The 14,071-nt window shown below is 52.5% G+C and overlaps 1 protein-coding gene across 1 annotated transcript in view; it reads left to right on the forward strand.

Annotated features, from left to right (window-relative positions):
- The first annotated feature begins 87 nt into the window (after window positions 1-87).
- The window catches only part of FBXO18 (F-box protein, helicase, 18), a 60,875-nt gene continuing 46,891 nt past the window's right edge, over window positions 88-14,071 (forward strand). The window contains exons 1-4 of the mRNA XM_015413816.1: window positions 88-162; window positions 4,066-4,230; window positions 7,754-8,250; window positions 12,730-12,860. Of these exons, the coding sequence (XP_015269302.1) occupies window position 162; window positions 4,066-4,230; window positions 7,754-8,250; window positions 12,730-12,860 (794 nt within the window). The 5' untranslated portion in view covers window positions 88-161. The remainder of the gene's footprint in view (window positions 163-4,065; window positions 4,231-7,753; window positions 8,251-12,729; window positions 12,861-14,071) is intronic.

Consider the following 14,071-nt stretch of genomic DNA (forward strand, 5'->3'; position numbering starts at 1 on the left):
AGATTAGCTAGTCGGGACGTCAATCGAAGGCCGAAGGGCGGGATTCTCGCAAGTGGCGGCTAGCGGGGTAGGTTGTTTGATTCCAGGAAGCAGGTTAGGATGCGCGCACAAGGAAAGGGACGTGACGCCGCTTTGATGTTTGCAAACTTCGCCGAGATCAGAGTAAGACTCGGGTTTTTAATTTAGCCCCTAACTAATTGCTCCTTTGGGCTAATGACTCGGGGGACTTGGGGGGAGGCGTTTCAGGCTGCAGTCAGGTCCAGCCTCCAAAAGCAGCTGCTGTCCCACAAGGATGCCACCCTCCAGGTGGGGCCTGGGGATCCCCTGGAATTGCAATTTGCAGCTCATCCCCAGACTGCAGAGATCAGTTGCCCTGGAGGAAACGGGAGCTTTGGAGGGTTGGGCTCTCTGGCATTGGACCCCTCTAGGGATGCCAGCCTCCAGGTAGGGCCTGGGGGTCCCCTGGAATTGCAATTTGCAGCTCATCCCCAGACTGCAGAGATCAGTTGCCCTGGAGGAAACGGGAGCTTTGGAGGGTTGGGCTCTCTGGCATTGGACCCCTCTAGGGGATTAGATGATCGTCCATGAATCTGTCAATGGCTACTAGGCATGGTGGCTGTGGGGAACCTCCACACTCAGAGGCACAAATCCTCTGAATTCCAGTGCTTGGAGGCAACATCTGGGAATGGCTCTGTCTCTCTGCCCTGTTGTTGGCCCTCCAGAGGAACTGGCTGGCCCCTGTGTGAGACAGGAGGGTGGACTGGATGGACCCTCACTTGTCTGATCCAGCAGCGCTCTTCTGATGTTCTTCTCAGGGGAAGGCCTCGGCCTCCGTGCCCTGTTGTTGGCCTTCCAGAGGAACTGGCTGGCCCCTGTGTGAGACAGGAGGGTGGACTGGATGGACCCTCACTTGTCTGATCCAGCAGCGCTCTTCTGATGTTCTTCTCAGGGGAAGGCCTCGGCCTCCGTGCCCTGTTGTTGGCCTTCCAGAGGAACTGGCTGGCCCCTGTGTGAGACAGGAGGGTGGACTGGATGGACCCTCACTTGTCTGATCCAGCAGCGCTCTTCTGATGTTCTTCTCAGGGGAAGGCCTCGGCCTCCGTGCCCTGTTGTTGGCCTTCCAGAGGAACTGGCTGGCCCCTGTGTGAGACAGGAGGGTGGACTGGATGGACCCTCACTTGTCTGATCCAGCAGCGCTCTTCTGATGTTCTTCTCAGGGGAAGGCCTCGGCCTCCGTGCCCTGTTGTTGGCCTTCCAGAGGAACTGGCTGGCCCCTGTGTGAGACAGGAGGGTGGACTGGATGGACCCTCACTTGTCTGATCCAGCAGCGCTCTTCTGATGTTCTTCTCAGGGGAAGGCCTCGGCCTCCGTGCCCTGTTGTTGGCCTTCCAGAGGAACTGGCTGGCCCCTGTGTGAGACAGGAGGGTGGACTGGATGGACCCTCACTTGTCTGATCCAGCAGCGCTCTTCTGATGTTCTTCTCAGGGGAAGGCCTCGGCCTCCGTGCCCTGTTGTTGGCCTTCCAGAGGAACTGGCTGGCCCCTGTGTGAGACAGGAGGGTGGACTGGATGGACCCTCACTTGTCTGATCCAGCAGCGCTCTTCTGATGTTCTTCTCAGGGGAAGGCCTCGGCCTCCGTGCCCTGTTGTTGGCCTTCCAGAGGAACTGGCTGGCCCCTGTGTGAGACAGGAGGGTGGACTGGATGGACCCTCACTTGTCTGATCCAGCAGCGCTCTTCTGATGTTCTTCTCAGGGGAAGGCCTCGGCCTCCGTGCCCTGTTGTTGGCCTTCCAGAGGAACTGGCTGGCCCCTGTGTGAGACAGGAGGGTGGACTGGATGGACCCTCACTTGTCTGATCCAGCAGCGCTCTTCTGATGTTCTTCTCAGGGGAAGGCCTCGGCCTCCGTGCCCTGTTGTTGGCCTTCCAGAGGAACTGGCTGGCCCCTGTGTGAGACAGGAGGGTGGACTGGATGGACCCTCACTTGTCTGATCCAGCAGCGCTCTTCTGATGTTCTTCTCAGGGGAAGGCCTCGGCCTCCGTGCCCTGTTGTTGGCCTTCCAGAGGAACTGGCTGGCCCCTGTGTGAGACAGGAGGGTGGACTGGATGGACCCTCACTTGTCTGATCCAGCAGCGCTCTTCTGATGTTCTTCTCAGGGGAAGGCCTCGGCCTCCGTGCCCTGTTGTTGGCCTTCCAGAGGAACTGGCTGGCCCCTGTGTGAGACAGGAGGGTGGACTGGATGGACCCTCACTTGTCTGATCCAGCAGCGCTCTTCTGATGTTCTTCTCAGGGGAAGGCCTCGGCCTCCGTGCCCTGTTGTTGGCCTTCCAGAGGAACTGGCTGGCCCCTGTGTGAGACAGGAGGGTGGACTGGATGGACCCTCACTTGTCTGATCCAGCAGCGCTCTTCTGATGTTCTTCTCAGGGGAAGGCCTCGGCCTCCGTGCCCTGTTGTTGGCCTTCCAGAGGAACTGGCTGGCCCCTGTGTGAGACAGGAGGGTGGACTGGATGGACCCTCACTTGTCTGATCCAGCAGCGCTCTTCTGATGTTCTTCTCAGGGGAAGGCCTCGGCCTCCGTGCCCTGTTGTTGGCCTTCCAGAGGAACTGGCTGGCCCCTGTGTGAGACAGGAGGGTGGACTGGATGGACCCTCACTTGTCTGATCCAGCAGCGCTCTTCTGATGTTCTTCTCAGGGGAAGGCCTCGGCCTCTCTGCCTTGTTGTTGGCCCTCCAGAGGATCTAGTTGGCTGCTGTGTGAGGCAGGATGCTGGACCAGATGGACCCTCACTGGTCTGGTCCAGCCGGGCTCTTCTGAGGTTCTTATGAAGGCCTCGGTCTCTATGCCCTGTTCTTGACCTTACAGAGGAACTGGTTGGCCACTGTGTGAGGCAGGATGCTGGACCAGATGGACCCTCACTGGTCTGATCCAGCAGGGCTCTTCTGATGTTTTTTACGATTGTCAACAGGCCTGGAGAAAAATGCCCATTGCTATAAAAGAGGTGGAAATAGGCAGTTGAAGTTTGTCATGGCATGGAGTTAAAAAACATCACATGGCAAATCACACCCCTCTGTTAAAGGAATAGGACATTTTTCCCCACCAGGAAGCTAGCCATCGTAGCCCTAACAGCTAGGCGTTGTCCACAGGCCAACAAACATTTAAGCTCTGCCTGCAGACCTTGACCCCCAGATTTATGTGAGATGCAGTTCCTATCTCCGATCAATGCACTAGGCTTCGGAGCTGTCCGTCAGCCAGTCCCCGCCATTAATATTGTAAAAGTAACAGAAATCCTCACCAACAACCCTGCGAGGTCAGCCGCAGAAATCCCTTGTGCATGGAATGAGTGCTGGTCTCATTTGGTTTCCTTGGTCACAGTCCAGAACCAAGTTGTGTGCCTGGCAAATTCTGTCATTTGGTTTGATCGTATACCAGCTTTGTGCGGGTGGGGGGAATGAATGTATATGGTTGTGCCCCTATTCCGTCCACTAGGGGTGGTTCAGGTATGCAACAGAGAGTGGTGTGGTGGTGACAGAAAGGACTGTACCACTTCTGACCCAAGGCGATGGATTCTAGCTTTCAGGGTTGGGTGCAGTGGTTAAGTCTGCGGACTCGAATCTGGGAGAACCGGGTTTGATTCCCCACTCTTCCACTTGCACCTGCTGGATGACCTTGGGCAAGCCGTAGTTCTGATCAGAACTGTTCTTGAAAAAGAGCAGTTTCTGTCAGAGCTCTCTCAGCCCCACCGACCTCACAGGGTGCCTGTTGTGGGGAGGGGAAGGGAAAGGCGTTTGTGAGCCGCTCTGAGACTCCTTTGGGTAGTGAAGAGCAGGGTATAAATCCAATCTCCTCCTCCTCCTCTTCCTCTTCTTCTTCTTCTTCTTCCTCTTCTTCTTCCTCTTCCTCTTCTTCGTCCTCTTTCTACTAACATAGGGCAGCGTCCTCAAATGTGGCTCTACTCCTTGGAGTTTTGCTTCCCTCGTCTCCTGGTAGCATGAACCAGATCATAGGGTGTGTTCGCCAACTGGAAACAAGCCCCTTGACACTTTGTCGACTTCTTTGTTGAAAACAGTGAGCCGTTTTAAGCGCCTTCGCCTCTCAGCCGACGACTGCGACGCTCTGAGCCAGAGTCCGGAAGGCACCGTGGCCTTGACGCAGCCCTTCAGCCGGAGACAGAGCAGCCTAGATTCCAACCGGGGTCTCTACCCTACTTTCCGGACTAAGAAGCATCAAAGAGGTACGGCAGCGTCCTGGCCTGTTGCGTTCTTGGAAGTCCTTCTTCACCCAAAGAGTCATTAACAGGTGGCATTCACTGTTCAAGAGGAGATTGGAGAAACATACGGAGTGGAAGTCCATCAGTGGCTATTAGCCACACGGTATCGATGGAACACTCTGTCTGAGGCAGTGATGCTCTGTCTTCTTGGTGCTTGGGGGGCAACAGCGGGAGGGCCTTTGGAGTTCTGGCCCTGCTGGTGGACCTCCTGATGGCACCTGGGTTTTGGCCAATGTGTGACACAGAGTGTTGGACCGGTTGGGCCATTGGCCTGATCCAACATGGCTTCTCTTATGTTCTTATGTCTGGGGCAAGGGATGCTCTGTCTTCTTGGTGCATGGGAGGCAACAGTGGGAGGGCCTCTGGAGTTCTGGCCCTGCTGGTGGACCTCCTGATGGCCCCTGGGTTTTGGCCACTGTGTGACACAGAGCGTTGGATGGGATGGGCCATTATCCTGATCCAACATGGCTTCTCTTATATTCTTATGTCTGGGGCAGTGATGCTCTGTATTCTTGGTGCATGGGAGGCAACAGTGGGAGGGCTTTTTGTGTTCTGGCCCTGCTAGTAGACCTCCTGAGGGCACCTGGGTTTTGGCCACTGTGTGACACAGAGTGTTGGACCGGATGGGCCATTGGCCTGATCCAACATGGCTTCTGTTATGTTCTTATGTCTGGGGCAGTGATGCTCTGTATTCTTGGTGCATGGGGGGCAACAGTGGGAGGGCTTCTGGAGTTCTGGCCCTGCTGGTGGACCTCCTGAGGGCCCCTGGGTTTCGGCCACTGTGTTACACAGAGCGATGGGCTGGATGGGCCATCAGCCTGATCCAATATGGCCTCTCTTATGTTCTTATAGATGGAACACTCTGTCTAGGGCAGTGATGCTCTGTATTCTTGTTGTTTGGGGGGCCACAATGGGAGGGCTTTTGGAGTTCTGGCCCTGCTGGTGGACTTCCTGATGGCACATGAGTTTTGGCCAAGTGCAGTCCTTAATAAAAACTGTCTTCAGCTGACTCCTGAAGATCAAAAGCGAGGGGGCCAGGCAGCCCTCCCTGAGGAGGCTGTTCCACAATTGTGGGGCCGCCACCAAAAAGACCGTGTCTTAGGTGGCTACCAGACAAGCATCTTTGATGGGTGGGACAATCAGGAGGGCCTCACAACATAGAGGAGAAGACGGTCCTTCAGGTACCCTGGTCCCAAGCTCTGTCGGGCTTTGAAAGACAAAACCAACACCTTGAATTTATTTTATTTATTTATTATTTATTTATTATTTACATTTTTATCCTGCCCTCCCTGAAGGCTCAGGGCGGCTTACACGGCATATCGCCAAATCATACAATAAAACAATAAAAACATTAAAAATATTAAAACACATCACATTCATAAACAGATTTTGGTGCTCCTCTCCTAAAAACAAGATGGCCGTCTCCTAAAACATCCCATTCTCATCCCAAGTGCCCGCATCATGATGACCCTGTACAGAAATCATGGGGCGTTGGTGGTACAATGGCGGTGGCGTCTCCTATTCGAACGCCTGGCGGAAGAGCTCTGTCTTGCAGGCTCTGCGGAACTGTGCTAGGTCCCGCAGAGCCCTGATCTCTGGGAGCTCGTTCCACCAGATAGGAGCCGCCACCGAAAACGCCGTTCCTGGACTCAGGAACAGATTGGTAGCTGGTGTAATTGCTGTAGTGATGGGATCACATGCCCCCGGTAGCTGCCCCCAACCAGCAGCCTAGCTGCAGTGTTTGACACTAGCTGGAGCTTCTGAACACTCTTCAAGGGTAGCCCCAAATAGAGCAGATTGCAGTAGTCCAGTCTAGATGCAGCTGAGGCATGAATCATAGTGGGTAGATCTGACTTTTAAAATATAGAACCCGACACATCCCATTCTCTTCCCAACTGCCTAAGAGAGAACGGGGTTCCATTTGAGTCAAATTTAAGACCACCACAAGACTGAAAATTTAAAACTTGCCTAATTTTAGCAGCCCAAAAAGAAAATGAGAAATTATCTTCCCCTTCCCAAGCCAGTTCGAAAGCAAGAAATTGCAAGTAGATAAATAGGTACCACTTTGGTGGGAAGGTCACAGCGTTCCGTGCGCCTTGACGTTTAGTCATGACCACGGAAACGTCTTCGGACAGCGCTGGCTCTTCGGCTTGGAAACGGAGATGAGCGCCACAACCCTAGAGTCGGATTCAACTGGCTTTTGAGCAGGGCTATTTTTGGGCAGGAACGCACAGGAACGGCGTTCCGGCTGGCTCCCGAGTTGGCCACACCCAGCAGGAACTCATTAGCATAATGGGCCACACCCAACAGCAGAAACTCATTAGGACTGGCTACATTAGGGGTGTGTGGCCTAACATGCAAAGGAGTTCCTGCTATAAAGAAGCCCTCCGTTTTGACAACAAACAAGGTAAACCGAATAAGAAGCAAAAGGTGAGTGTGTCTGGATGACCACACTTCTGCGGACATGGGGGTGTGTGGCCTAATATGCTAATGAGCTGTGCTGTCAGGGGTGTGGCCAATGTTCCCTCTAAGCTGTGGAGTCTTGTGAGCAAAAATTCTAATTCGTGAGCTACTGGCATTAAAGTTGTGAGTGAATGATTTGTCTACTGCATAAATTAGATTGCTCTGGAGCCATGCTTCCTGCGCTAAGACAAAAATCTGTGAGCTGAAGGCTAAAAAACTGTGAGCTAGCTCACACTAACTCAGCTTAGAGGGAACACTGGGTGTGGCCTAATAAGCGAATGAATTTCTGCGGTTGGGTGTGGCCTATTATGCTAATGAGTTCCTGCTGGGCTTTTTCTACAAAAAAAAAGCCCTGCTTTCGAGCAAGGGCAACCTTGACCTTTACCCTCCCGAGCCCAAATGGGCAGGAAGAGCTGGAAAATCAAAAGATAAGGAATGCAGTCTTTCTTTTGAAAATGGAAGCTCCCGAGCGTCATTTATTCTGTAAATTCCCAGTTCGGAGGCTGCTTCAACATGATTGAGGTTTCTAAGATTATGCATGGGAAAGAGCAGGTAGACAAAGAGGTACTTTTCTCCCTTTCTCACAATACAAGAACTCGTGGGCACTCCATGAAATTGCTGAGCGGTTGGGTTAGAACGGATAAAAGGAAGTCCTTCTTCACCCAAAGAGTGATTAACACTTGGAATTCACTGCCACAGGAGGTGGTGGTGGCTACAAGCATGGACGGCTTCAAAAGGGAATTAGATAAGCATATGGAGCAGAGGTCCATCAGTGGCTATTAGCCACAAGGGATAGAGAGGGGCTCTGGGGCAAGTGATGCTCTGTCTTCTTGGTGCTTGGAGGGGGCAACAATGGGAGGGCTTCTGGTCTCCTGGCCCCACTGCTGGACCTCCTGATGGTACCTGGTATTTCTGGCCACTGTGTGACACAGAGTGTTGGACTGGATGGGCCTTTGGCCTGATCCAACATTGGCATCTCTTATGTTCTTATGTTCAACGTTCTCCCTTTCTGTCTCTCTCCAAGGAACGGGCCGCCAGAGGACCATCACAGATTACTTCAAGAGCAAAGCTCACCCCTCCTCATTTGTGACCGACAGGCCCCAAAGCGACACAATCAAAGCCGCGGAGTTCCCGGAGTCCCGTTCCCTCCTTGGCGGCGAATGGGACATTGTCCCAGGGGCTTCCGGAAAGCGGCCGTGTTTCTCTCAGAGTAGCAGTGGCCGCCACACGGACAGCGGCCGCCGCGACCCGTCTCCTCGAACGTTGTCAGGCGGGCTCTCCGAGCGGCCGCCGGACCAGGCCGGAATCAAAGAGGAAGTCGACGACTGGGACTTCGATCCGCTCCCTGACGCGTGTTTTGGGCTCCTGGGAACCGCGCCCTGGATGGAGCCGCGGGGCCACATCGACGAGCTGCCCGATGAGGTCCTGAGAGGCCTCTTCGCCCTCTTGCCTGCCGCGGATCTCTACCAAAGCCTCAGCTTGGTCTGCCACCGCTGGCGACGGATCATCTCCGATCCACAGGTGAGCGGCGCTTCGGCGGCTTATCGGAAGGGGTCACGTTCGGTGTTGGGCGTTTCGGGTGGGTAGCCGTGTTGGCCGGCGGTAGAAGAGCCAGATTCGGATCCAGCCGCACCTCAAAGACCGACGAGATTTCCAGAGCACCAGCTTTTTCTTTTTAACTTTTCTCAATTACTATTTTATTGAAATTCTGTAAATAGTACGAAACTAATGCAGAACTAATGCCATAGTTCGGTCAGAGCTGTTCTCTCATGGGCAGTTCTGGAAAGAGCTCTCTCAGCCCCGCCTACCTCACAGGGTGTCTGGTTTGTTTCTTTTTTAATAATTTTTAAAATTTCATACATATATGACAAAACATAAACAAACCGACATAAATACATATTGGGGAAGATATATTGTATCCTTTTTCTTTTTACATAGTCATTTGACCTCATATTGTAATCAAAAAGATTTTTTTTCTTTTTCCCACCTCATGTTTTTTTGTATAGATACTTTGCTCATAATTAGACATATACAAGGGGCGGGACCTGCGATACTCGCGGGAGGGGGGGAGGGAGCTCCACACCTATGAGGAAGAGGAGAAAGCAGGAGGAGGATGTAAGCCCCCCCCACCCCGCCGGTTCCCCCCTCCACCCCCGGCTCAATCTCCCCCCTCCTTCGAAGCGAGGCCGGGCGGCTTGTAGCCGCCGGGCCTCGCCGGTCTTTCCCCCCTCCTCCCATGGCTCAGAAGCGAGGGCCAGCGGCAGCCGCCCAGGCCTCGCTGGTCTCTCCCCTCCTTCCGAAGTGAGGCCCGAGCGGCTGCAGCTGCCGGGTCTCGCTGGCCCCCCCGCCCGGCTTTGAAGCGGCGGCGAGGCCGGGTGCAGAGCGTTCCCTGCGCATGCGCAGGGGACGCTCTGTCACTTTTGGGGGATTTAAGTATCCCCCCGATATTTTCTTACAGGTTTCAGATTTTTGTGCACACCTAGGGACTGCCCCAAGTGTGCACAAACATCTCCCTCCCCCCAGGTGCCCCCGTTGTGCGGAAATAAGTATCCGCACGCAGGGGGCAACTTCGGTATTAGATATATAGATAGTCCTTATTTCTTTTTGTTTTGGTTATAGGTCTGAGAGCTTCATATATTATCTTCTTCTATCCGTTTATAAAACTTTGGCCCCACTTACCTCACAGGATGTCTGTTGTGGGGAGGGGAAGGGAGAGGAGTTTGTGAGCCGCTCTGAGATCCAAGTGAAGGGTGAGGTATAAAGGCAATCTCTTCTTTGAGAGCCAGTTTGGTGTAGTGGTTAAGTGTGCGGACTCTAATCTGGGAGAACCGGGTTTGATTCCCCGCTCCTCCACTCGCAGCTGCTGGAGTGACCTTGGGTCAGTCACAAGTTCTCTCAGAGCTGTTCTCTCAAGGACAGTTCTGGAAAGAGCTCTCTGAGCCCCACCTGCCTCACAGGGTGTCTGTTGTGGGAAGGGGGAGGGAAAGGCGTTTGTAAGCCGCTCTGAGACTCCAAGTGAAGGGTGGGGTATAAATCCAATCTCTTCTTCTTCAAAAAGATACAGCAAATGTATACAGCGCATATAATGGAAGTTAACATCAGGACAGTAGTACATAAAAGAACCAGAGATGGGTTAAGAAAAAAAAATATCACTGCATAGAGGTTGAGATACGGAACATAGTTATCTACAATGTTCCCTCTAAGCTGTGGAGTCTTGTGAGACAAAATTCTACTTTGTGAGCCACTGGGCATTAAAGTTGTGAGTGAACGATCAGACGACTGCATAAATTAGTTTGCTCTGGAGCCCTCCTTCCTGAGCTAAGATAAAAATATGTGAGCCGGAGGCTAGAAAACTGTGAGCCAGCTCACACTAACTCAGCTTAGAGGGAACACTGGTTATCTAGTGCCTAGTTTTTACCACAAACATAAGTCATCGGTTACTTTAGGGATTTCCTGCTAAAAGAGATCGAATATCCTAAGGTGGGGAACCAGAGAGGGGCAACATTAGAGGGTGAGGTTAAAAAATCCCACAACTTTTTATGCCAACGTGAGAGAGTGGGTAGCAGTGTCTTTTCCCAATTTGTGGCAACGGCAGTCTTAGATAGAAGAAGAGAGACCCTTTGTATTCTAGAGGAAGAACAGGGCCTCCAGACCCATCCATTCAGAAAGAGATTTACCGGTGTAAGAAGAAGAAGAGGAAGTGAAGAGAAGAAGAAGAAGAAGAAGAGATTGGGTTTATATCCCGCCTTTCACTCGGAGTCTCAGAGCGGCTAACAGACTCCTTCCCTCCCCACAACAGACACCCTGTGAGGTCGGTGGGGCTGAGAGAGCTCTGAGAGAACTGTCCTTGAGAGAAAAGCTCTGACAGAACTATGGCTTGCCCAAGGTCATCCAGCAGCTGCACGTGGAGGAGTGGGGAATCAAACCCGGTTCTCCCAGATGAGAGTCCGTGCACTTAACCACGACACCAAACTGGATTTATACCCCGCCCTTCACTGCCCAAGGGAGTCTCAGAGCGGTTTACAAACTCCTTTTCCCTTCCCCTCCCCACCACAGACACCCTGTGAGGGGGCGGAGAGAGCTCTTTCGAGGACTACTCTTGAGAGAACAGCTCTGAGAGAACTTGTGACTCACCCAAGGTCACACCAGCAGCTGCATGTGGAGGAGTGGGGAATCAAACCACTATTCGGATTCACTGAGCAAGCAGAAACGGTGACATTTTGCGCTGGCTAATTTGAAGATATAGTTAGCCTAATTCTGCCCAGTAGTTTTTATGTGTGCTTTAATATTCAGTCCTAGATTTAATATTTTTTACATTGGATTAAACTGAGGGGGTGGGGAATTGCGGGAGGGGGGAATAAGGATAGAAAACACAGTTAATAGAGCAAAATTTGACACAAATGCTAATAGCCATAGTATTCCAACAGTTGTGTAAATAATACTTAGTCCATATACAAGAAGAGAAGAGAGAGGACTGGATTTATAACCCACCCTTCACTACCCAAAGGAGTCTCAGAGCAGTTTACAATCTCCTTTCCCTTCCCCTTCCCACAACAGACACCCTGTGAGGCAGGCGGGGCTGAGAGAGCTCTTGACAGAAAGTGCTCATGAGAGAATAGCTCTGAGAGAACTGTGACTGACCCAAGGTCACACCAGCAACTGCGTGTGGAGGAGTGGAGAATCAAACCCGGTTCTCCCAGATTAGAGTCTGTGCTCTTAACCACGACACCAAACTGGCACTCTACAAAGACAACGACTCAGGACAGGGACGGTCTCTTGGGGTCAATCGCCAGCTTTCATAATCTGGAAAGTCAGTTCACACCTTCAACTGCTAATCAACGGAGGTGGAGAAACCCAAAGATACGCACACATACACGGATTGAATTGTCTTCCTCACTGAGAAGTGTAGCTCCTCTGAGGTAAAGGACGATTTCTGGGACGAGCCACAGCTCAGTTAGTTAAAGCATCTGCTTGGCAAGAGGTTCCAGGTTCAATCCCCGGCATCTCCAGTTAAAAAGGACCAGGCAGGAGGTGATGGGAAAGACCTCCGCCTGAGACCCTGGAGAGCTGTAAAGAGGGGCTGTGGCTCAGTGGCAGAGCATCTGCTTGGCGTGCAGAAGGTCCCAGGTTCAATCCCCGGCATCTCGGTTTAAAAGGACCAGGCAGGAGATGATGGGAAAGACCTCCGCCTGAGACCCTGGAGAGCTGTAAAGAGGGGCTGTGGCTCAGTGGCAGAGCATCTGCTTGGCGTGCAGAAGGTCCCAGGTTCAATCCCCGGCATCTCGGTTTAAAAGGACCAGGCAGGAGATGATGGGAAAGACCTCCGCCTGAGACCCTGGAGAGCTGTAAAGAGGGGCTGTGGCTCAGTGGCAGAGCATCTGCTTGGCGTGCAGAAGGTCCCAGGTTCAATCCCCGGCATCTCGGTTTAAAAGGACCAGGCAGGAGATGATGGGAAAGACCTCCGCCTGAGACCCTGGAGAGCTGTAAAGAGGGGCTGTGGCTCAGTGGCAGAGCATCTGCTTGGCGTGCAGAAGGTCCCAGGTTCAATCCCCGGCATCTCGGTTTAAAAGGACCAGGCAGGAGATGATGGGAAAGACCTCCGCCTGAGACCCTGGAGAGCTGTAAAGAGGGGCTGTGGCTCAGTGGCAGAGCATCTGCTTGGCGTGCAGAAGGTCCCAGGTTCAATCCCCGGCATCTCGGTTTAAAAGGACCAGGCAGGAGGTGATGGGGAAGCCCTCCATCTGAGACCCTGAAGAATATAAAGCAGTGTCATATGTTCAGGGCAGCCCTGGGGTATCTCCTCTCAATCTCTCGCTTCGTCTTTCTCCCCCTCCCCCTGTCCCTTGCTTCCGTTGCCATCTCCCGATAAGCTTTACGGCGAGCAGGGATTTTGAACGTGGAGCCCCTGGGATCCTAGCCTGACCTCTAACCGCTGCACCATCCTGTCTCTCTGTACGTCCAGTTTGAAAAGCGATCTAATGCATTCCTTTGACGTTTCAGTTCATCCCCTGGAAGAAACTGTACCTGCAGTATCTGAAGGCCGAAAGTCAAGCCCTGCTGACGGTTGAGGCCATTCGATGCCGATATAGCCTAACCAGAGAGGAGGACCAGTGCATGCTGGGACTGATACGGTGAGTCGGCCTTCTCAAACGGTGCCGCGGCAGTCCATTGGCCCTGTTTTGTCTGCCCCCTCCTTCTCTGCAAAGGAGGCAGGTCAAAGTTGTTGTTGTTCAGTCGCACAGTCGAGTCCGACTCTTCGCGACCGCATGGACAAGATCTCGCCAGGCCCTCTTGTTTTCCGCCGTCCTCTGAAGTTTGCTCAATTTCATGTTTGTTGCATCGATGACACTGTCTCACCATCTCATCCTTTGCCATCCCCGTCTTCTTTGACCTTCAGTCTTTCCCAGCATCAGGGTCTTCTCCAGTGAGTGCTCCCTTCTCATTGGGTGGCCAAAGTATTTGAGCTTCAGTTTAATTATCTGGCCTTCCAGGGAACAGTCAGGGTTGATTTCTTTTAGGATTGACTGATTTGATCTCCTTGCAGTCCAAGGGACTCTCAAGAGTCTTCTCCAGCACCATAGTTCAAAAGAATCTATTCTTCGGCGCTCGGCCTTCCTTATAGTCCAACTCTCGCAACCATACATGACAAAGTACAAGAGTTTTATTTTTGGTGTATAACAGCTTGTCAGGTGCAGAGAAGTAGCAACAGCATTTGTTTCTGTGCTTTTTGTTTTTGTTCCATTTTTAATACTTGGAATGCATCTCAAAAAAGGACACAGATATCTTAGCAAACTTCTCCCTTCTTGGAGATGTGTGACATAGATACCTTTGGTCTTTTGGTGTAGTGGTTAGGAGCCCGGACTCTAATCTGGGGGAACCGGGTTTGATTCCCCCACTTCTCCACGTGCAGCTGCTGGAGTGACCTTGGGTCAACGACAAGTTCTCTCAGAGCTCTCTCAGCCCCACCTACCTCACAGGCAGTGTGCCCTCTAAGTTGAGTGAGTGTGAGCTAGCTCACCGTTTTTTTAGCCTCCGTCTCACACATTTTTGTCTTCGCTCAGGAGCATGGCTCCAGAGCAAAACTAATGTATGCAGCAGCCAAATCGCTCACTCACAACTTTAATCCCAGTCGCTCACAAAGTACAATTTTTGCCCACCAGACTCCACAGCTTAGGGGGAGCATTGCTCACAGGGTATCTGTTGTGGGGAGAGGAAGGGAAAGGAGATTGTAAGGAGATTGTGAGACTTCTTTGGGTAGTGAAGGGCAGGGTATCAAATCCAGTCTCCTCCTCCTCTCCTTCTCCTCCTCCTCCTCCTCCTCCTCCTTCTCCTCCTCCTCCTC

The sequence above is a fragment of the Gekko japonicus genome, unplaced genomic scaffold (assembly GCF_001447785.1).
Source record: "Gekko japonicus isolate JY-2015 unplaced genomic scaffold, Gekko_japonicus_V1.1 scaffold890, whole genome shotgun sequence".
In the NCBI taxonomy this organism is placed as follows: Eukaryota; Metazoa; Chordata; class Lepidosauria; order Squamata; family Gekkonidae; genus Gekko; species Gekko japonicus.